The following is a 21,676-nucleotide window of genomic DNA, read 5'->3' as shown; positions in this document are numbered from 1 at the left end:
TTTGTGTTTATTCTGTTAATGAAACTACATGGATTCAGAGTTCCCCTTGTTGAAGATGGAGAAATTTCCTCATAGTAAGCGTCTATAACAAATTTTAAAGTACAGATCTATTTTGAATGTATAAATAGCCTGTCTAGCTAAATAAATGGGTGATTAATCATTGATTAATGTTTCAGAGAGCAGGGGGAGTATTATTTCGGGTTTATTGTTTTGTTTTGTTCTTACCTAAGCCATCAAAACATCACTGTCAAAATAATTAAAATGTATCTTATTGAAAGTTAAAATGGCACATTATGAACCTCGGGATTTATTATATATATATTCGTGTATAACAAATACAACTGTTTAACACTGCCCTCACTACTATGTCATAAAAACATCCTCATAAAGGTTTACAAGATGGTAGAGGGGAATGGTTTGGAGACAGTCCTGCGAGGTCTGCGAGGCAGGAGGAAAAAAGAATGACCACAGAACAGGTGTTCCCCACATTTGCTGAAATGGCAGCCTAGGTGCCTTTACAGTCTTATGACCCCACCAACCCTTGTGTTGATTTGCGTTTTAATCTCAGTTAGGTAAGAATAACACTACACACTTCAAGTGGTATCTCACATAACCAGTTTAGAATCACTTGTTAACCTGAAACCAAATTCTTTAGGAGGAGGCCAGGATACCTTTAAAACACACAGTTTCAAGTTCCTAGGTGTGCACATAGACACAGACTCCCAATGAAGCTCAAAAACCTCGGCGGTTGAAAAGAAAGCCCAACCATGTGTCCATTTTCTAAGAATCCTCAGAAAATTGGACCTGAAGGGGGAACTGCTGATTGTCTTCTACTGTTGCTACATTGAAAGTGTGCTGACATACTGTATCTCTGTATGGTTCTCCAACTGCACCATGGCACACAAAAAGGCACTTCAGAGGTTCATTATATAAATAAACTTGACCTTGACCTGTGTTTTGTTGTGTTTAGTATCGAGGGGGGACAGTTTCCAAATTCCTTGTACTATTGCACTAGGACTGTGCAATGACAATAAAGAGTTATTTTATCTCTTATCCTAACTTATCTTATATTACCTTGGTGCATTCGCTTTGATCACTTTCACTTTTACTATTTAATTGTTTAAAAGACCAGCAGATCGCTGTCTCTGCAGAAAAATAGACAGTTCTTGCAACAATGTGCGAGAACTGTCCCCTTTGAAGTCCATCACCACTTTCCCACAAAAAAAAATACACAACGATGGCATCTACAGTTACATAAAACCGCAATTTTCCTTGATTTGACCAGAGTGGTGCATCTAAAACCAATTTGAATAGATGAGGGTCTAATCGGGCTACCGTGGCTCAGGGGATTGGCAACCGCATCTGTAACCGGAAGGTCGCTCCCCGGGCTTTCTGTCCTGGTCGTTGTGTCCTTGGGTAAGGTACTTTACCCTACCGCCTACTGGTGTTGGGCCGATGGCGCGATATGGCAGCCTTCTGTCAGTCTGCCCCAGTATCTGTGGCCTCCACCAGTGTGTGAATGTGAGAATGAATGGTATTGTAAAGCGCTTTGGGTGCCTTGAAAAGCGCTATATAAACCCAATCCATTATTATTAATTTGACCCACAGCAGCCTCGATTTTTCTTTATTTTAGCAAAATGGATTAAGTTTCTGGCTTAAAATGACATTTAGGGGATTTTTACTGCTATCAAATGGCTAAAAAAAAAAATCATTAAATTGACTTTCTGTGCGTGCTTAAGAGGGGGCAGATGAATTACATTTAACAAAAAAATTAGAAACATTTGAAACAAGTGACTCCGTCTTTGTCTTTTTGTTGTTAATAATTTATTAACTAAATGAGCTTAATTTACTTTTATGACATTTCACTTTAAAATCACTGCCCCTAGCTGCAAACTCAGTGGACCCTGTTAAGCAGTAGCCATCTTGTCACGCATCGAACTACAATCCCATGATCCTGCGCGTGGTTCAACCATCACCCCATCCGTTTGCAGCTCGCACCCCCATTCCTGCTTTGACATCAGCTGTTCCGCCTACACTTCGGTAGCATCCTGCTGGAAGAGGCAGAGGAGCGCAGATCCATAGCATGATGTTCCTTTTATTAATTATCGCGGGCCTCGGAGTGGTGACGCTGCTGGTGATTTTATTTGCGCCACAAATAAGGTAAGCGCCCACTTCACGCGCTCAGTCATTAGAATTTAAACGCAGAGTTTAACACTGGATGTCAGGGCAGGTTATTACTTGGTTAACAAGACATTTAGGTGGTGTGGTGTAGTTATTACGATGAGGATCAGTTTGATTAATGAAGCCACATGATCGTTAATTGTGAATGCTTTACGTTAACGGTGATTTCACACGAGGCTGCTGATCAATGAAATAGAAAAATTGAGCTGTGGGAGGGTGTTTTTTTTTTCTTGCACAGATGAACCGGGTGTCTTCTGTCTGAGCTGCTCGGGCCTATCAGCAGCCGGAGCGTGGGAGGAGTTATATATGCATACAACACTCCGAGAGAGCTATTGGTTATGTGGCGGCCCTGCTCACTGGCGTGTGTTTCGCACCACTTGCACACTTCACTATGCAAGTTTTTGTGTGAATAATTAACCCGGTTTCACCACAATGCCAGCTTTAACGGGGGCATAGCATTTAGAGACTGCAGAAGGAGCTGCTAGTCATTTAAATGGAGCTGTCTGCTGCATTTGATGATGCAGAATTTGTGTGGTATAAATCAGCCTTGTTTGTGTGTGTGTGCAGAAAATATGCAGCAGGAAGAGTGTGCAAGTCCACAACTCGTCTTGATGGGAAGACGGTCCTCATCACTGGAGCCAACACAGGAATTGGGAAGGAGACTGCCCTGGATCTGGCAATTCGAGGTGCCTCTTTAAACCCATAACCTGCTGCTGAGAGAAATCAGCAGTCTCTTAAAGCAGTAAGACTGAAATCAGCGTCCTTGCCCCATTTAAAATATTCATAATAAAATGGACCATGGTGTGACACAATTAGCTGTTGTGGTCTCAAGGAAAACCTCGCTTTAAATGTAGTCACATAAATACTTGACTTGTTGTTTGATTATAATATGGTCAATATACCATCAGTCTGGGTTTGGAACAGGTATAAAGTTTTATTTTGGTTTAATTAAGAAAAACAAACAAACAAACAATTCAATCCTATGAGGTCATGACCTCCAAGCGTAGCTTGAACCCTAACTTCATGTATTAGGTGCGAGTGAAAGCGATTGATGCATGTCAGTTAGAATGATTCATTTTTTCTCACCTCAGTCCAAATACTCAGGGGCGTTAACAAAATGTTAAAGAAATATGTAAAAAACACTTAAATATTCTGAAAGCACAGGATTAGCGACTGGGTTTGTCGCTGATGATGACTCACATGCCATTAAAATCTTAAGAATTTGAGATAGAAGGCAACTGGACTTCTTTAAAGTTTGTGAAGAGGCTTCTTTAGTTCTGAATTGAACAATTATTTTTTTCACTTCCAGCCAGGTCAGTTTAGATTGCTTCCCCCCCCCCCATTAATAAATTAAATAATCATTTAAAAGCTGTTTTGATTATATTTAAGCATGACAAATGTGCAGAAAAAAATCTGAGGAATCAGGATGGGGAAAATGCTTTTTCCATGGCACTTTATACCTTACAGCATTAAGTCACTCTTTAATGCTTTTTAGTGGATGACATTGTAACAGATTAAATCTTTCAACAGTCTCAAATATTTCCTGCGTGTGGGACTTAGTAATTACTTGGCCTTTAAAAATAAATTGCATTCTCTAAAAAGTTCTCTGAGTCATCAGTGAAAATGCTTTTCTACATCACTGACTAACAGGTCAGCTACATAATTTCCCTAAGGATTAAATCTGATTCTTCCAAACCACACACCAAACCTCTATTTGGCTTCATCTCTTTGTTAATAGTTTAGTTGCTGCTTCTTTGTCACCTGGTAGGAGCTCGGGTGATCATGGCGTGTCGAGATGTGGAAAAGGGTGAGGAGGCTGCGGCCAGTATACGAGCCAGTTACCCCGAAGCACGAGTGGAGGTCCGGGAGCTCGATTTGGCAGATACGTGCTCTATACGAGCCTTCGCACAGAAATTCCTAAGAGGTGAGCACAGGTTAGCGTTTTAATACTCACATCTACAGAGCCCAAGTGTGTGGTTATTAAATAGGTTTTTTTTGTGTGATGCTCTCTTCTTGTTCAGAAGTCAACCAGCTACATATCCTTATAAACAACGCTGGGGTGATGATGTGCCCCTACACGAAAACTGTCGATGGCTTTGAGATGCATATCGGAGTCAATCATTTGGGTAGGGCTTTTATGGAACCTGTTGGAATCAGTGAATCGTTGCAATTAAATCAATTCGTCTCCAATGTGGGGACGGTTATTTCCAAAATAAAATGCACTGAAAGGATGATTCTTACATGTTGCAGGCCACTTCCTGTTGACATCCCTTCTAATCGGGCTTTTAAAGCGCAGCGCTCCGGCTCGGATTGTGGTGGTCTCCTCTCTGGCACACAACTTTGGCTGGATCCGCTTCCATGACCTTCACAGCCAGGGCAGCTACAACAGCGGATTAGCATACTGCCAGAGCAAACTGGCAAACGTACTGTTCACCAGAGAGCTGGCTTCCAGACTCAAAGGTACACAAATACAAAACACTGTAACCAGCAACACAAAGTGTGGGAGAAACTATGTGATATTCATATCCGAGAAAGGAATGACGAGCATTTGTGCCAAGGGTGATCACGAGGTGTTCTGAGGCTTCTTAAATGGAAGACTCAACTATTAAATGTGACAACACAGTCTTTCATAAACACGCTTTTGAAATGGAAGCATGTCGCTAAAGCCACCATGAAAATTTACAGAAGAAATGTTTTTACCTAAAATTTAAGCTGATAAAATTGTGACAAAAAGTTGGTGCATTTCTTTCACAGGAACTAATGTCACAGTGAACTCTGTTCATCCGGGGACGGTAAACTCTGACCTGACCAGACATTCAACTCTGATGACGATATTGTTCACAGTCTTCTCCGTGTTCCTGAAAACTCCACGGGAAGGAGCACAGACTAGCATCTACTGTGCCATTGCAGAGGAACTGCACTCTATCTCTGGGAAACACTTCAGGTAGGACCAAAGAAAGACAAAGGAAGTGAAAAATCTGTATAAGCACCAACCTATAATTTGTTCGTGCTACCAAACTTTCCATCCTGACCACAGAGCATTTGACACCTTAATCTACACGAGTGACTCCAACATGGTTTTGCCATTAAAGACTTTGTCATTGTTATTAATTTATCAGCCTGGTTTTACACTTAAAGGAAATTTATTTTTCACTGCTGGGACCTTTTAGATGAATATTATATCACAACTTTTGTCAAAGGACCTTAGAAAATCCTAAAACGTAGGCAGGAAGCTGGAAAAGGCTACAGTAGCATTTCTGGGTAACTAGTTTGTCCACACCACAATGACACACACTGTGTGTATGAGTGAATGTTTTTTATATTGTCATTTGTACTTAGAAACATATAATCATTTGTATGCTGATAAAAATCATATCCTTATTGGGTCTGATAAGATTCTGTGTGCACTTGTGTACCATGAGATGATAGGAAGCAGTCTCGACATCATAAAAACCAGACTGTCCTGTTGTTTTCTTAAAAGTGCAAGAGCCACACCTTTAAATGTGCATTTGAGATATGGCCTTTTGCAAGTCCCTGTTTTTATAGTTTAGCAAGACGCTTACATCTGCTTTTCTGCACTCAGTTTAAGTTCATTGAAAGGCCGTATGTCTATGTATAGTATGGCTGGAAACACACACGCATGCACCTACACACACCCACACACACAGAATACAGACACTGATGTTGTTCAGATATGCCTGCTTAAGAACGCCACGTGTATTTGTAATTGCATGTCCATGAATGATTGCTTGCTGACAATAAAAAGGGCTGTAGCGAAGGAATCAGTTGGAGTTGCTTGGACAGGCGAGTCGCAGCACTGCTCTCCAACGCTCCCCTTGCAAGTAAAATGTACACTGGTGTCTGTGTGCTTTCAGTAACAGGTTCTGTTTACCAGCAGGGTTGACTTAAACCCAACACTGTGTACAAGTGGAGGATATTTAGAACCTTTGCTACTTATCCTTAGTGTGGTGCTCTGTATACACCAAGATGACAGTGTGTAATACCAGGTTGGAGCCCCTTTTGCCTTCAGAGCTGCCTTTATTTTTCATGGCATAGATTCAATAAGGTGCTGGAAACATTTGGTCCATATTCACGTGAGAGTGCAGTGAACATACCGTCAGTCATAAAGGGATGGACATGGTCCGCAGTACTCAGGTAGGCTTTGATATTTAAACTCTCAGCTGGTACTAAGAAGTCCAAAATCTGCCAAGAAAATATTCCCCACGCCACATTATTGGTTGGTATAAGGCAGAATGGAACCATAGTCTTATGTTGTTTATACCAGATATTGTCTCTAACCTTTGAATCTCACGTCAGAAATCAAGATTAGATTGGAACAATCTTCTATTGTCCAATTTTGGTCAGCCTGTGTAAACTGTAGTCTCAGTTTCCTGTTCTTAGCCGATAGCCGTGGTATCAGGTATGGTATTCTGCTGCTGTAGGTTCAGCATGTTCTGTGCTCAGAGGTGCTCTTCTGCATACCTTGGGTGTAACAAGTGTGATTTGAGTTACTGTTGTCTTCCTATCAGCTGGGAGCAATTTGGCAGTTCTCCTCTGAGCTTAGTTTGTGACACTTTCACTCGGTGAACTGCTTCTCACTGGATATTCTTTCGTTTTTGGACCATTTTCTTTAAACTACAGAGATAGAAAATCCCAGTAGACACCAGTGGTTTCTAAAATATCAACCAGAAACTTTCAGAGTGACTTAAATCACCTTTCTTCCTCATTCTGATGTTCAGTTTAAATTTTATTTCATGTCTGCATCCTTAAATGCATTGAGTTGCTGTTATGTGATTGGACAGCTGTACCTAACAAATTAGCTGATACTCAAGTTTGCATAAGTCCGCCCGGATATTCCACAACAGTTATAAATTGTTTTGTTGCCTTAGAAAAAATATGTAGAAATGCAAAAATGTTAAGTTCGGAGTAAAAAAAAGACAGCAACACCAGAACCTTGTCCGCGCTGTTAAACTGGTTAACACGGCAGAATGGTTTGAAACCTGTACGTCTTGCAACAATTTTTACAAAACTGTAACAAATTTTACAGGGTAGTCTATGATGGGAAGTTTAGAAGACGTTGTCTGATACACAAAACAAGCATGCAGATAAAAGAACAATACATGGACGCTAAAAAGGGAAGAAATGGTCAAGTCAAACCATGTACCTTAAACCAACAAGGGTGCTGTGGAATGAAATGAAGAAGAAAAACAGTGAACTGAAACAATTTTGCCAATGTAATATTCACAGTTTCACTTTTAGCAGCCACACAAAACATCTGATGGAAGGTGTTACCTCTATAAGAACATTCCAGAATTACTTGATTCGTCTGTTAGTTTTGCCAGCCTGCTTTGCAAGTTCACTGAACACGTGAGAAGTACAAATGCTTGTCTGCTATTAGTTTTGTCAGTTTGTTTTCGGCTATAATTGTAACATTGATGAGCAGCTGAATGTTTTTTATGTAAACTAATGCCAAAACTCTAGTGAACCTAAAGGTTTTCTTTTTTCCCTTTGCAGCTTGACTTTTTTTTTTTTTTTTACTTTTTGAATTTTGATCAAAAATAAGGACACATGTACCGATTGGATTTAATATTTGTTTTGTAGTAGAGACTTTGCAATCTTAACCACTAATGTCCACTACCTGATGACACCTGAAGAAAAAATAATACTTCAGAAGTCACACAGAATTTCAGCACATGGAGAAAGTAACCTGTCGAATCAAATCCAGAAAAAGTAGGAGAAGCACAGTTTCAGCTCTAGTGGGTGTAGTTGTGTGTTTTTTTTATTTCCATCTTTCCATTCCTCCTTTCTCTTGCACTTACCCGTTTCAGGGTTGAGGGCCTATTCCGGCTGTCATAAGGCAAGAGTCGGGGTATACCCCTGCCAGGCTGTTGCAGGGCTAACACAGGAAGCCAGACAACCACTCACATTCATACCTACAGGCAATTTAGTGTCACCAATTAGCCTAACTGAACCCTGAAGGCCCCAGTCTGGTGGATTTGAACCCACTACCTTCTTGCTGTAAGGCACAATTGCGTTGGTTGTGCTTCTTTGCTTTTATTTTTACAACTTTGCACATAAAGATGTTCGGTGTCTTTGTAGGCAGACCGAGCACTGGATCCAATGTTTGGATCTTAGTAACTGATACTTCTTATGACTTAAAAAAAAAGCTTCTTGGGGAAAAAAAAAAGATAATGCTTATACGATTACACAAGCTAAAAGAGATCCTTGTATCCAGGGTGATGACTCACAGCATCAAACAGTACGTTCTTATGTAATAACCACTCCTCCTCCTTTCATTTCAGTGACTGCACCCCTGCCTTTGTGGCCCCACAGGGAAGAAGTGCGGAGACCGCGAGGAGACTGTGGGATGTCAGCTGCGAGCTTCTTGGAATCGAGTGGGACTAATTAGGCTTTCGACCGCCATCTATCTCAGCTCTCGAAGGAGTCCTTAACATTAAAAATTTTCATTGATTTAATTAATTCCATTATTGTTTTGATGTTCTGTACTTTCCTACCTAATAAGCAGTCAGGTAATTTAAGTAAGAGGTACTACAATGTGAAGTTGCTTTTTTGTGTAATAATATATTAATTACATTATAATAACTTGAGTATTTTGGTGCTCTGCAACAGCTTCTCAAACCAAAACCACTCAACCATATTATCATGTAAACACAAATACCTTTTCGACTTTATATTTTTTGTGAGACAATGTGAATAGTGTAGGCAAAAAAGCAACTTGATGTGTTGTAATGCTGTAGGATACAGTAAGGAGTCAACACAGGGTAAAAGACCAGCATCTTTATCAAGTATTATGTTTTTTCCAAATGATTTTTGCTGAATTCGCAGTTAAATTGCTTGACTTTAGTGCCAGCATTTCTTAACAACTGCAGGGGTTCTTACAGCGTTTCCAGGTTGATTAAAATTTATTAAAGTATTAAACATGTGCGACAGTCTGAGCCAAAATCACTGCTTAAATAGCATAAATGTATTTTGTCATAACTCTAATAGTCGATGTACAAGATACGATTTTTTTTTCTATTATAGACAACGAATAGTTGAGATTACATTCATATTTCCAAAGATTGTTTTTGTTTAGTTTGTTTTTTTACCCCCTACTCAGTGCGATCTGCACATTCCTGTAAGAACTAGTTTGAAATTTATAAGGATCTCTTTAATCATGTTTCCTTTGCAGCATTCACATGCAGGTTTGCCAGGAGTTTACATTCTGTGTTTTATACAAGTCAAAACATGCCTTTTACTACATTTACATTCATGTTACCAGTTGAATGTTTACATTTTATGTAAATAAAACTGAAATATTACTAAAAAGTTTGTCATCTTCTTTAGGCTGCTCCCTTTAGGGGTCACCTGCCTCCATCTCACCCTATCCCTAGCACTCATCTGTCGCACCAAGCTTCTCTTCCTTCCATCCAGAAACCATCTCTGTGGTTTTCTTCCAAACTGGGAGGCCTGAGTTCAACATTTGTTGTCCAATCTCCGCAGCCTTGCCTCTCCAACTTTGTCTTTCATTTTTAATCCTGCGTCTCCTGGTCACTCGCAATGAAAATCTTTAACTTTGCCACTTCCTTGAACTCTTTTAGATCCAAAATTGAGAGAATGAAATGCACGAGTACCTAAGATTAGGTGGACAAAGATGATTTACACAACACATGCGAGTCAGGTTTCATCACACTGTTACTGTTAATAAATAAACTAAAAGGGAAAATATTACAGGACTTAAAAAAAAAAAAAGCTGCCACATTTTTGTTAACAAGGTAACTATCCGGGGGCCTCAAAGGTCAGAAATTTTGCTAAACTCCATTCCCCATGTCAGTACATTCAAATCATCAAAATCTTAAAGCTATTTAAAAATAACGGCAAACGCAACACATCCAGTTTTGAAACAGAAATGCTCGTTCTGTTTTTAAAATAGGCATGCTCATTTTTAATTTGATGTCAGAATAACATAAATCAAATAAAAAAATTAAAGAAAGTGGAAAAGTTGTGTAACGCTCAAACAAAAACACCATTTAAAAACCATCCCATAAGTGATTTGTTGCCTCATGTCATAACACGACTGTGTTTAGAGAATCTAAGAGCTTCAGACTTTTACCACAGTTTAACAAATTTAGAATAAAGTTTCTCAGTATTAAACTATGAATAAATAAACAGCAATTTTATCATATATTAGGCATAATATCACTAGAATTTAAACGAATTGTGACTTATCTCACAATTTTATTTAAGAAGTATGTTGTACAAACATGGGTAGGTTGCACATCTGTGGAGGCACTGTTAATTTTGCTATATGCACACACTCCACAGTTGGAGCAACAGTTGCTGGATGTTGTTTTAACGCAAAGTATTGCAAGATAATGCCAAATTACAAGTATAACGCTCTGGAGTGAGAGGGTCAGCGTGGGTGGAAAACTGGCATGCCTGCAGCCAAACCCTGTCAATAAACAAATACAAAGGAAGCACCAAACCATGGGACACTAAAAAAGCTACAGCATATGATCTCCTCCATTTTCTTACACAAGGCGCTAGTGTGTGAATGTGTGCGTGAATGGGTGGATGGATGACTGGATATGTAAAGCGCTTTGGGGTCCTTAGGGACTAGTAAAAGCGCTATATAAATACAGGCCATTTACCATTTTTTGTATTTTGAGACAGAGTTGCTTTGTTTTTTTCTATATTTACATATCCTAATAATGGAAAACTTTTACATTTAAATTACTGAATGTTGTTCTAAATCATCTATTAAATATATTTGTTAAACGTTTGTTTTTACATGATTTTTAACAAATTTTGATGTTTGCCTCAGGAAACAGTGCATAATTCCAGGAAGGCTAAAACTAACAGTGGCTTTCATTATTTATTTATCTCACAATCTTCTTCTTTAATAATAGATTGATTGTTCAGTGAATAACCCAAACTCTAAAATGATGAAAATAGAAAAAGGCACAGCAGTACAGTGTTACATATTTTATTTTATTTAATAAGGGATGGCAAAACAACTTACATTTTTGAACCATTAGTCCTGCATCATTAAAGCAGTTACCATATTACATACCTTCAAATTTTTCAAAATATTTGATATTATTATTTATAAAGTGCGGCAGTGATGAGACAACAGTCAGAATTAGGGAGAATGAGAGTGGCTCTCAAGTCTAAATTGGCTTGACACACTCACAATAACAGGAAACTGGTTTTAGTCTTCTGACTAGTGCAGCAGAGCGAAGCAAGGCAAACAGACACCACAGTGTCAGATCTAAATGAAGACACACTTCACCACATCACCATGTAATCAGAACAGTTTCAAAGAACACATGAAAGGCAGCTTGAGCAATTTGGGTGATTGTCACATTATGCAACAAATTGCGTTTGTGGTGCTATAAGAACATCACAGTTGCTCTTTTTCTTTCTCCAGGTTGCAGATTTGTGAAATCAAAAGGGAAAAATGCATATCAAAAGAAATCTGGCAACAGTACAATCCCTTTTTCAAACATTGTTCAACTCATCTGTATATGTCAGTCTTTAGGAATTTAAATTGTTGAGACATCTGTCGTTCACATCTACCGTGAGAACGAAGCAAAAAGCATATTTTACAATCTGCCGCCCTCGGGATAATTATTACCAAAACACACATTAACAAACAAGAGACCTGAATTCTTGGAAACAAAGCAAACAAAATGCCCTCCAATATTTCAAAGTAATGTTATTATTATTATTTTTTTAATCAAAAAGAAACTTACACTAAAAGCTGGCCACAAAATGTGCTTCACATGTACAACACGTAAACATCTTCATTATGGTTACAAAAACAAGACAGTTTTGAAACATGTAACTTCTTGGCAGACGACACCTCATAAGTAAAAAGCTCACCTACACACAGATACCTACAGGTAATAAATTTGTCAGTGGCCTTCTAGTCAATATATTTCCCCTTTAGGCTGAGGTAGGAAACAAATATTAAACATATACAGATTTACTATGAATACGTTTATATATTTCAAGGGTGTAACTGTACCTATTAACAACAGTTAGCAGTTCTGTTGTGTAATACCGGTTGAGCTCAAATGCAGTAACTTTTTCCCTCACAAATACTGTGCAGATGAACAAAAAAAGCCAGCAAAAATATTTCCAGAATGGAAATAAAGCACAGTGGTGATCCGTTTGTTTTGCAGTGGCATAAAGATCACTCAACCAAAGAGTGAAGCTGATATCAGGGTTTTAAAAGAACCCAGTTCTTACACATTTTTCAGATCTGTTTTAGGTTTAACTTGCATTTCCTCCACATTGAGACTCCACTGTGCCATGCCAACTCAATAGCAACACACATTAGAGTGATAGTAAGGGTCTAGTACAATATTAATTAATTGATAATATAAATAATGTCCAACTAAATATGTAGTTTTAGTGTGAAGTACTGGTACATTTACACAAAATGCAATGCATCATCTAAAAGTGTATGCTGAAGTGTTAGCAGGGCAAATCTGGAGCCAAAAATCTAATAAGAGGATTCTTTAGTAAAATGGCAAATGTGATAAGCTCTGTATATCAGTTACATAAGTTAATCTTTCACCTTCCCAAAAAAAGTTGAATGCTCTCATTTGTCCTTAATGGGGGCTTATCTGTGCGCTCTCTGTACAATCCCTTGTTATGTCCACTGTGCCTTTACCTGGTGCGCCCCTGACGCGGTTGAGATGACTTGTTGTGTTCAGCCAGCCACTGGCGGCAGATATTCTGCATTACTGAGTCCTGTGCTTCTTCAGCGGCCTGAAGGACATCCTGGACCAACGGGCCTGCCCGGCTTGTCTCCAGCTTCACTGCCAGCAGGTACGCCGGCCTTAGCTTACTGCACATCAGGAAGGCTTTGATCTGCAGAAAGACCAGCGATGAAATTAAAAGGGAGCTTCCCCAAAAATTATACTCACTTAGGTCCAAAGATGCTAATAAAGGTAAAAAAGCCAAATAACGACAAACTTCAGAGGAAAAAATAAAGCAATATCGACTGTAAGGAAATACAGAGGAATACAGTGAGGGTAGTTTTTTTTTTTTTTTTTTTAAAGCAGCCTCTGGCAAGAAAAGTAATTCCAGTGGAAGGCAAAGAAGGGTAAAACAAGGCAATTATTACTCTACCTTGCTTTCTGAGCTTTTTATCTCCAGAATGAGACTTTCCAGCTCCTTGGCCTAAACCATATCAAAGAGAATAGTCCTTAGGATGAGCGTTCAACACTGTGCCTGAAGTATAGTTAGTATAATGAATATCCCTATCACATGCATCCCCATAGCAATTCTGTCACTCACATCAGCTGGTCCCTTTTCTGCACAGGAGATGTAGTTGAGGATGAGGGCGTCACAGTCGTTTTTAGTGGCAGTGCCTGATTCGCCCACACATTTGAGCAGCTGCCGCACGGACGCGTACTGCTTGCGTCGGATGAGCCACTGTCCAGCTCGCACATAGACAGCCTGAGCCTCCAACTGGAAGTCCTGAAGGAGAGGGAGACAACATCTATATTTTCATCTTTTAACTGAGAAAAAGATCACATCAGTAACTTAATTCTTCATTTTGCTCAGTTTTTGCTCCTGCTGGCTGTCTACACCAAGATAATTAAATTAATTATTGTGCTATCTCAGCTCGACTGGTGCTTACTTCCAATAATTATGTTGGCAAAATATTTCAAAGACTTCTGCACACAAAAAAAACTGCTGTGTTTGCAGTCTTGAATTTTGGCCAAAAGCAGTTCTGATCTCAGACATGAACATACCTGTATGACTCTGTAAGCAATGCCGAACCCTTCTTCTATGTTTTTTCCTCCAAGCATCACCTGCAAAAACACATAAAACACTGTCCTGATTTTATGTAACAACAATGTACAAATACATAACATACAAAACCAGTTCTAACAAAATATTTTGCATTATTTTTAGCTACATACATATTCATACACACACATTAAGCGCCCTGTGGCAACTGTTGTACACATTTTTTTAAATTAAATATATAGTGCTTAATGAGTAACTTAAATATGCTAAATCGTGTTTTTTAGATTATCGATATCAGAAGATTATCACTTTATAAAATTCCAAAAAAAAAACAAAAAAACCGCAGCCTAACCTTGCAGGCAACTTCTACTTTCATAGGGCTTCCTCCAAAAAGCGTAGGCAATGAACTGGGTGAAGAGGGATTGGTCTGCGGGGCCTTGGAGGATGCCGCATTCTCACAGCGATGGAGAAAACGGGTTACCTCCAGCTGGAGCTCAATCGTATTCATGTGCCTAAAAGAAAAAAAAAAAAAAGAGACGAAGATCAAAAGCTTGAAGTAAACATAGTAATAATCAGGCATTTTAAATAAAGTTTTTTTTCCAAACCATTGGTAGTCAAAAGTAGATTTCTATTTCATTAATTGTCATAAAGCTCTTAAATAACCTGGACACATCACTGGATGACATCATCTTCCTGAAAGAATTGGGGTGTGACCGTCTCCTCCCAGAACCCCGACCTTGCTGCTCCTGCAAGTACGTCCTCAGGTGCTCTTTGGCTCTGACCAACCAACGCTGTGCAAAATAAAGTTCAAGTTCATCTTTCCCGTGTAAGAAGAGGAAATCAATTTTTTAAAAAAATATTTTCTTATTGCATAACTGTAGAGGAAAAAATAACAGATACCTGTTTTTCTCCCAGCTGTAGGTATGAACTGGCTCGATGTGTGAAGAATCGAATACAGGTCATGGCTGCACGCACGTGATCCTGTGCAGACAAACACAATTTTGAATCTTCCCCACCAAGAATCATGAGGACCTCAATTTGCAATCCTAAAGAATAAAATGCGTTTCGGCTTGTGGCCTTCATCAAGGTCATGACCATGATGAAGGTCACAAGCAGAAATAAAACTGTTCCTTTATTGACTGACCAACGCGTTTCGGCTTGTGACCTTCATCAGGGTCCTGATTAAGCCGAAAGAGAGATGGGCACGTAAACTGTTACTGGAATTGCAGGTCCATCAGTAAAAAACAGGAAACTTGACAATTATATAGTACTCAGCCTAATTACTAACCTGCTAGGATGACATTTTGAAACATTCACATTGGAATATAAAGGTTCCCCCCCCCGCTTGGAATAATAAGTCAGTTAAGTCTCAGACCATCCACCTATCATTTCAGTCTAATTATTATTTTAGTAGTTTGTAAAAAATCCTAAAAATGAGCATGAAGAAAAAAAGTCCTCAAACCGTCATGAACTGCTGAAACTGGTAGAGAGAGTGATAGTATCCCCGTCGCTGAAGAAACTGGCAGGAAGCAATGAGGTACCGGCTGCATGTCTCCAGGCTGGGGTCCTGCTTTTCCAGTATTCCCTGGAGCTTGCTCAGATGGCCCCGTTCCAGACTGGGCTGCAACACACCCTCTAGAAATACTTCCTCTGGACACTCCTGATCCACAATACAGCAAAAAGAAAAAAAAAAGACAAGCTTGGATAAAACTGATGCAATGACACATTCAGCAATAATTTCAGGCAAGTGAAGTCATGTACTACATGTGATGGTGCTTACTCAAGAAACAGTCTTATGATACTAAGTACTATTACTCAATGTACTTTGTTGACTGTAGACCAAATTGAAAACGAACCATTGCTAATAAATCAGTGTCACATAGACCTCATTGCCCACACATTATAGGTAACCTAACATCCTGCAGGATCTGAGATCTTGGCAACAGATGGGTATCAAAGAATACCCGAAGGAGAGTTAGATAATCTCCTGACCACACAAAAGCTGCATCACAAAAGAGGACTGAGATTTCTGTTTTTGGCTTGTACCTTGTGCTGTTCACTCCTTTGACTTCTCCAGTTAAATGAAAGTAACAATAGTTTAATATTGATCCAAACATGCAAAGGATATGGACACCTTTAATAATTTAGGCCTCACCCTTTTAAGAAGGTATGCCAGAGCCTCTGTTACATAATCATGACGCATATAGAAGCTGATCAGTCCCAGGTGAGTGCCGTATGTATTCAGGTAGTAGAGACATTCCTGGTGGAGAACACTGTTCTGCATCAGCCCCTCCGGTCGCTCCACAGGACTGACGTCACACAGAGAGTCCTCTAGCTCCCGCAGGGATGCCAACACGTCTTCACCATAAGACTGATATATAGAAGAATACAAACAACAACACAAAGGTTTATGCATTTATTGTGTATAAAAGCAGGTTAAAAAAAACCCCAAAAAACTTCTGTGTATTTGTAGTTTGTCCTGATTTAACAAAGATTTTTGTTGTGTTTTTGACTGAAAAGGAATGGTGTTCCTGAACTGAGAAAACAGTTTCTTAGGATTACTCAACATTAACATAGGTCTGTCTTTACTTTCTTTTAGTCTGGATTCTAGATGCACTAGAATCCGACACGTGTAGTGCTTCACATGCCAGAACTTACTAGGTTCGTCTAGCATGCAAGAAATGTGCTAGATGCCTAAGGTGTTAGGTAGCACAGCTAGTCTAGTCTTTCTGTCTGAGGATAAACTCTGCCTGACACTGCTGTATGCTCTTAAAAATACATGTTGGTAAAATTATAGTTTATTGCATTATTTTAAAAAGTGAAAAAACTGGAAATTATCAGAAAATGTTTATGGCTATATTTTTTTAATGTTTTCAATTATTCTATTGCTACGTCAGACAGGCATTTGGTGTATCCTAATACATTTGTGCATGTGATAGTGATCTTTTCAAATTCATTTAACAGGCAGGCACACATAGTAGTGTTTATCTTTGTGTGCAATACTGATTGCAAGAATGTAGCTGCTACTGTATACTTTCTTAACCATGACAGCTTCACAAAATGCCAGCACAAATTTTTTCTTGAACTTCAGCATTTGCATTCGTGTACAGTTTGACCTTTTAGATGCATGCAAAGCAATGCACTTATGTTAAAAATGTTAATATGGTTATATATCAAACTTTGAGAAGGAAGTGTTGTGCGATGACCTACTCTATTTGCAGACGGGAAGCATGTTACACATCTGCCCATTTCTTCCGTTTTTAATATGTTGTGGGCTGGAGGCTAGTGCCACCATGAAAGTAGCTACCTACCATAGCCAGAGAGGGCCGCACCATGGTTTCCAGGTGCTGGACAATCTCCTGTAATAATAAGGGACCCGAGTTGAGCTGGTTGCGGTCCACTGGAGGCTTCAGGCAGCGAGCAAATTTCTCCCGTGCCCCTGAAAGATTTCCTGCCTTCAGAGATGCCATTCCCCATGCCTGCCACACACCACCAGGGTCAAGACCACTCTTGGTTGACACCTAGCAACCAAACAAGAAGAGATGACAAATGCTTTGTGATTTAATTCTCTGCAATTTCTCTGTAATGTCTTTGAAATTAAACTTTAATTTGAAGAACAGCCTCTAACCTCCACAGCTAGCTGGTAGTGTTCTGCTTCTAGGAGCTGATTGCGGAGCCGTGTGACAGCGGAGGTCTCCAAAATGTCATCCAGAGAGGGAACATATTTGTAATTGGCTGTCACCAGAATTTTAAGCACAGCCACTTTACTGATGTAACTGTTGAAAAAGAGAATAAGAAGCACAGTCAGACACCTGCTTTCATAATATCTTGTATTAGTCTGGTGAAATAAAGGGCTATCCACTGAGTGCTGGTAACCGTAAACTACTTCAGCATACTTCCTGTGACCTCATCTGTCCTCATTTAATGACAGCGAATCATCTTAAATCCAAACAAATGTGCCTGTATTACTCAATATTTTCAGAGCAAACACAAGTCATTGGCCAGGTGTCTTTTATGATGCAAACAATAGCGCTATGGCAACTTATCTCACTGTTTTGAAATGGGTGATTAAAAGTATAAAAAGTATAAAGAAAAAAAGAAAAATGCACAGAGCACATGGACACATGTATACATATATAAATCACTTACTATGCTGTTATGTATCTGTGTGTTAATATGCTGTTCTGCATTAGCTGGTTGGTTTGTTAGCTGTATCAGCTCCATAGGTTTTATCATTTTCTCTGCATGTCTCTGGTTGAGCTGTGGTTATTCTGCCCACACACTCTCTAACCACTAGTCATGAGTTCTTTGTTTTCTGACTTTGCTGCATCTACTTTCGGTTTCTTATTAATGTGAAAGCTAACCTACATACATACATATACTCATCTACATTTTGCACAATATCTCACGCTCTTTCTCATCACCCTAATGATTGCACAGTGTACATAATAACATGCAATTCTCAACTGCTGGTTAATCTAACTTACACAGGGTTTCATCTTACCTGTCACATAAGGCGAGGTCATGGCTGCGGCCTACTTTAACAAACATCAACTTGGCACTGAACAACAGCCGCCGCATGATGTCAGTGAGCAGGCAGGCATCCACCTCTGGATTGGTCAGTTTACGAGACAAGGAGCGGCAGTGGCTGATGAGCTGATGACCACAGGCAGTTTGGTCACTATGTAGAGATAAAATGGCCACGCAGAGGTATGCACTGGGAGCCTACGTGTTTTAGGGAAAGAGCATTATTACTTTTAAAATACTGACTTGGTTAATTCCACTAACTGAAAGCTATTAAAGTAGGCAGAGACAGAAATCACACAAAATTGTCAGCTAAATTTAGGCACTAGTTCAATATAAAGCTTTTGCTCTTTAAAAACAAAGTTACCCTCAATAAGCTGCTAATGACTAACATGTAAAGGTAACCTGCGCACTGGGATGGATGGTGACTACACAAATCCAAACCTGTTCATAGTAGAACTCGTTCCGCAGATGCTGGTCCTGTGCAGGGTTTGTGCTGAGGAGAAACTGCCGATGGACCACTTCAGGCAGATGCAGCATCCCATCGAGGGGAAACTGCTCCGTGACCACAGGGCTACCATCCAATGCTAAAAAAGAAGAGAATACGTCATCATTATAGTCTACATTAATTGTGTATTTAAGAATGGCTGCATGTAAGTGGCTCTCCACCGTTTTAGCAAATTCAAAATGTTGTAAAACTCTAATATTGCAAAAACCCAAAAGAAAGCACCAAAACACAACATAAAATTATTTAATTTACCTTCAGCAGGTTCCCACTCATCATCAGTACTGCAAATAGAGACAAATTAATTTTTTAGTTATATTCAAACCCTTCTTTTCCCTTATTACTCGGTTTCCGTAATTCATATGCATTTGGAACTAGTAGCTCTGATAAATGTCTTACTCTGGGTGAAAGTAGGTGTAACACTGATCACAGACTCTGACTTCCTCTCCTGGACAACCGTCAACAGGCATCTTCTTTTCCGAACACGCATTACAAACAAGACGGCCACATCTCCGACAATGATGACGTCTGTTGAACTAAAACCAGAAAAGCAAAGGAAAAATCCCAGCTGAGCACACATGAAAACTGTATTTCTGTAATCTGTCGAGGAGATCCAACATTAACAGTCATGTTTTCTCCATAAAAATGTCATACAGAGGCCAATTATTCTTCACATCAAAGAAATGGAGAGTGAAATGGAAAAGGCAGGATGACCAAAAAAAAAAAAAAGAATAAATAAAATAATACACTTGAACTTGAGCAGGTAACTCTCTTTCATTGGTAACTACATCACTCACCATGGTGAATCTCTCACGCTTGCAAACCATGCACACATGCTGCTGGGTGTCTGGGACCCAATCTTTGCGGGCTGGGGGTTGATCTGGAGGCCTGAACTTTGCAGGTGAGTGACGTTTTTTCCCTGCTGAACCACGATCCTTCTCTCTGTCTGTGCTGCTTCCCGAGGCTGAGTGTGTAGGGGTACTGCCTGTAATTAAAAGAAACACTCACAATGATTAAAAAACAAAAAACTAAACTACAGCAATATCATCATTAAACATATCCAAATATCTCACATCTGGAGGGTGCTGGCGATTCAACTCGACTGGAAGAGAGCGAGCTGTCTTGAGCAGGACACTGTATTAGCGCTTCCTGAAGACTGATTACAGAATCTGGAACATAAAGTGTTATGTTTAGACACAACCTGTTGGTAAGGTGGATGGTTCTTTACCCATCTAACAAGTGAAATATTTATTACAGGAGTACATAACCAAGACAAGAATACATAAACTAGAACTGTATTTCTCCATCAATTCCACCGAGTCTCACAACAATTCAGTTTAGTTTTCAGCAGTTTATTAAACCTTTGCATTACAAACATTTAACTCAAGTGGCTGCCCATCTCTGATATGTTTGTCTACTTAGCAACCGTATGCTGTAAGATTAGCACTGACCAGATCGAGCCCTCTCTCTGGGGGCGCAGGAGAAGTTGAGAGCCTTGCCGGCGTAGTCTGCTAGAAGCGTATCAATGTCCTCAGCGCTGAAGCCAGCCTCCTGGCCAACCAACAAGCTCCGCAGGGTCCGCACCGCCAGATCAGCCCAGTCTACCTTCAGATTCATCAACAGCTGCTCGAGCATGAGCAGTGGATCTGACAGCAAGGGGAAGTAGTCCTGCCTGGCAGCTGGAGGCAGAGTCAGCAACACCTGGAGGAGGATGTACATTTAATAAACCCAAAGATAGGAAGCAGCTCAACTGGAGAACAGTGCAGAACAACTTAAAAAGTGTAAAACTAAAATTTGGGGCCAGATTCATTCAAACCTGGCAATAGTAACATTACTGTGATTATTAATAAACAGGTTTAAAACATTTTCAGTGTTACGCAAAAAAAATTATTATTTATTTATTTAAAACACACACACACACACACACACACACACACACATCAACTGGTCATTTACAGAAAAAAATTCAGATTTGGAAAACAGGATCACGTTTTTAACTGGATTACTTTGTATTAGAGGAATATTCTCTACATATTAAGATATTTTTCTCATTAATTGAAAGAGCTTATGGTTTCCTGTGAATCTATTACAATTTTAGAATTGAAAAGTTGCAAAAGTATTTTCAACAAACGAAGGTTTACAGAAATACGCAGACTTGTGGAAGTCTCTATTGTAAGAAGGGAAATTTACAAACAGCTGAGGGGAAATTGCAATTGACACAAAGACAATGTTCAGTATTACAATCATTATTATTATTGTTTTCTGATTATGAATTACTTAAAAGATATTTTTGAAATTAAACAACACATCCAAAAGATGTTTTTTAGAAGATTTTACCCAAGTTATGATTGTTCAATGGTCATTATGCACCTCAAGTCTACTAATTACTAATCCTGTTTATCATTTATTTATCGTCTTTATGTTAACATACTAGTGCAAACTTCCCAATCACAAACCTTAGAGCCAAGATGAAGTGCGTGGATGTATCGGCGACGTGCAGGAGACACCTGCTTCTGGAAATGAAGGGTGAGGTAGTCTGCCAGGAAGTGGCATGCATCCAGTCCAGGGCGACGATCGAGGGCACGCTCACAAACATCTAGACCAGCTGCAAAATCTGAGAGCCCGTCGAGTAACTAAACAAACCAAGGGAGGGACAAAGGATATTAACACATAGTAATAGAGGAAAATGGTTTGAGA

General features: G+C 39.4%; 2 protein-coding genes across 3 annotated transcripts in view; one reads left to right on the top strand and one right to left on the bottom strand.

Moving 5' to 3' along the window:
* The first annotated feature begins 2,000 nt into the window (after window positions 1-2,000).
* rdh12 (retinol dehydrogenase 12) lies at window positions 2,001-9,510 on the top strand. Its single transcript, XM_026152645.2, has 7 exons — window positions 2,001-2,160; window positions 2,749-2,867; window positions 3,950-4,105; window positions 4,203-4,307; window positions 4,432-4,641; window positions 4,936-5,125; window positions 8,484-9,510. The coding sequence occupies exons 1-7, from the start codon at window positions 2,084-2,086 to the stop codon at window positions 8,584-8,586; spliced, it is 960 nt and encodes a 319-aa protein (XP_026008430.1). The 5' UTR covers window positions 2,001-2,083; the 3' UTR covers window positions 8,587-9,510.
* A 1,641-nt stretch (window positions 9,511-11,151) lies between these two features.
* Window positions 11,152-21,676, bottom strand: part of zfyve26 (zinc finger, FYVE domain containing 26) — a 23,523-nt gene continuing 12,998 nt past the window's right edge. For both annotated transcript variants that reach the window (XM_026151893.2, XM_026151894.2), the window contains exons 25-43: window positions 21,436-21,612; window positions 20,431-20,680; window positions 20,053-20,148; window positions 19,777-19,964; window positions 19,379-19,515; window positions 19,235-19,263; window positions 18,919-19,061; window positions 18,455-18,675; window positions 17,579-17,726; window positions 17,262-17,471; window positions 16,106-16,321; window positions 15,413-15,610; window positions 14,851-14,931; window positions 14,614-14,741; window positions 14,303-14,462; window positions 13,953-14,012; window positions 13,492-13,674; window positions 13,324-13,374; window positions 11,152-13,062 (exon numbers count right to left, since the gene is read on the bottom strand). In XM_026151893.2, coding sequence (XP_026007678.2) covers window positions 12,859-13,062; window positions 13,324-13,374; window positions 13,492-13,674; window positions 13,953-14,012; window positions 14,303-14,462; window positions 14,614-14,741; window positions 14,851-14,931; window positions 15,413-15,610; window positions 16,106-16,321; window positions 17,262-17,471; window positions 17,579-17,726; window positions 18,455-18,675; window positions 18,919-19,061; window positions 19,235-19,263; window positions 19,379-19,515; window positions 19,777-19,964; window positions 20,053-20,148; window positions 20,431-20,680; window positions 21,436-21,612 — 2,880 coding nt within the window. In that variant the 3' untranslated portion in view covers window positions 11,152-12,858. The remainder of the gene's footprint in view (window positions 13,063-13,323; window positions 13,375-13,491; window positions 13,675-13,952; window positions 14,013-14,302; window positions 14,463-14,613; window positions 14,742-14,850; window positions 14,932-15,412; window positions 15,611-16,105; window positions 16,322-17,261; window positions 17,472-17,578; window positions 17,727-18,454; window positions 18,676-18,918; window positions 19,062-19,234; window positions 19,264-19,378; window positions 19,516-19,776; window positions 19,965-20,052; window positions 20,149-20,430; window positions 20,681-21,435; window positions 21,613-21,676) is intronic.

Source organism: Astatotilapia calliptera, chromosome 19 (assembly GCF_964374335.1).
Source record: "Astatotilapia calliptera chromosome 19, fAstCal68.1, whole genome shotgun sequence".
NCBI lineage: Eukaryota > Metazoa > Chordata > Actinopteri > Cichliformes > Cichlidae > Astatotilapia > Astatotilapia calliptera.
The sequence above is the reverse complement of the archived record's forward strand: the minus strand, read 5'-3'. Positions and strand labels throughout refer to the sequence as shown.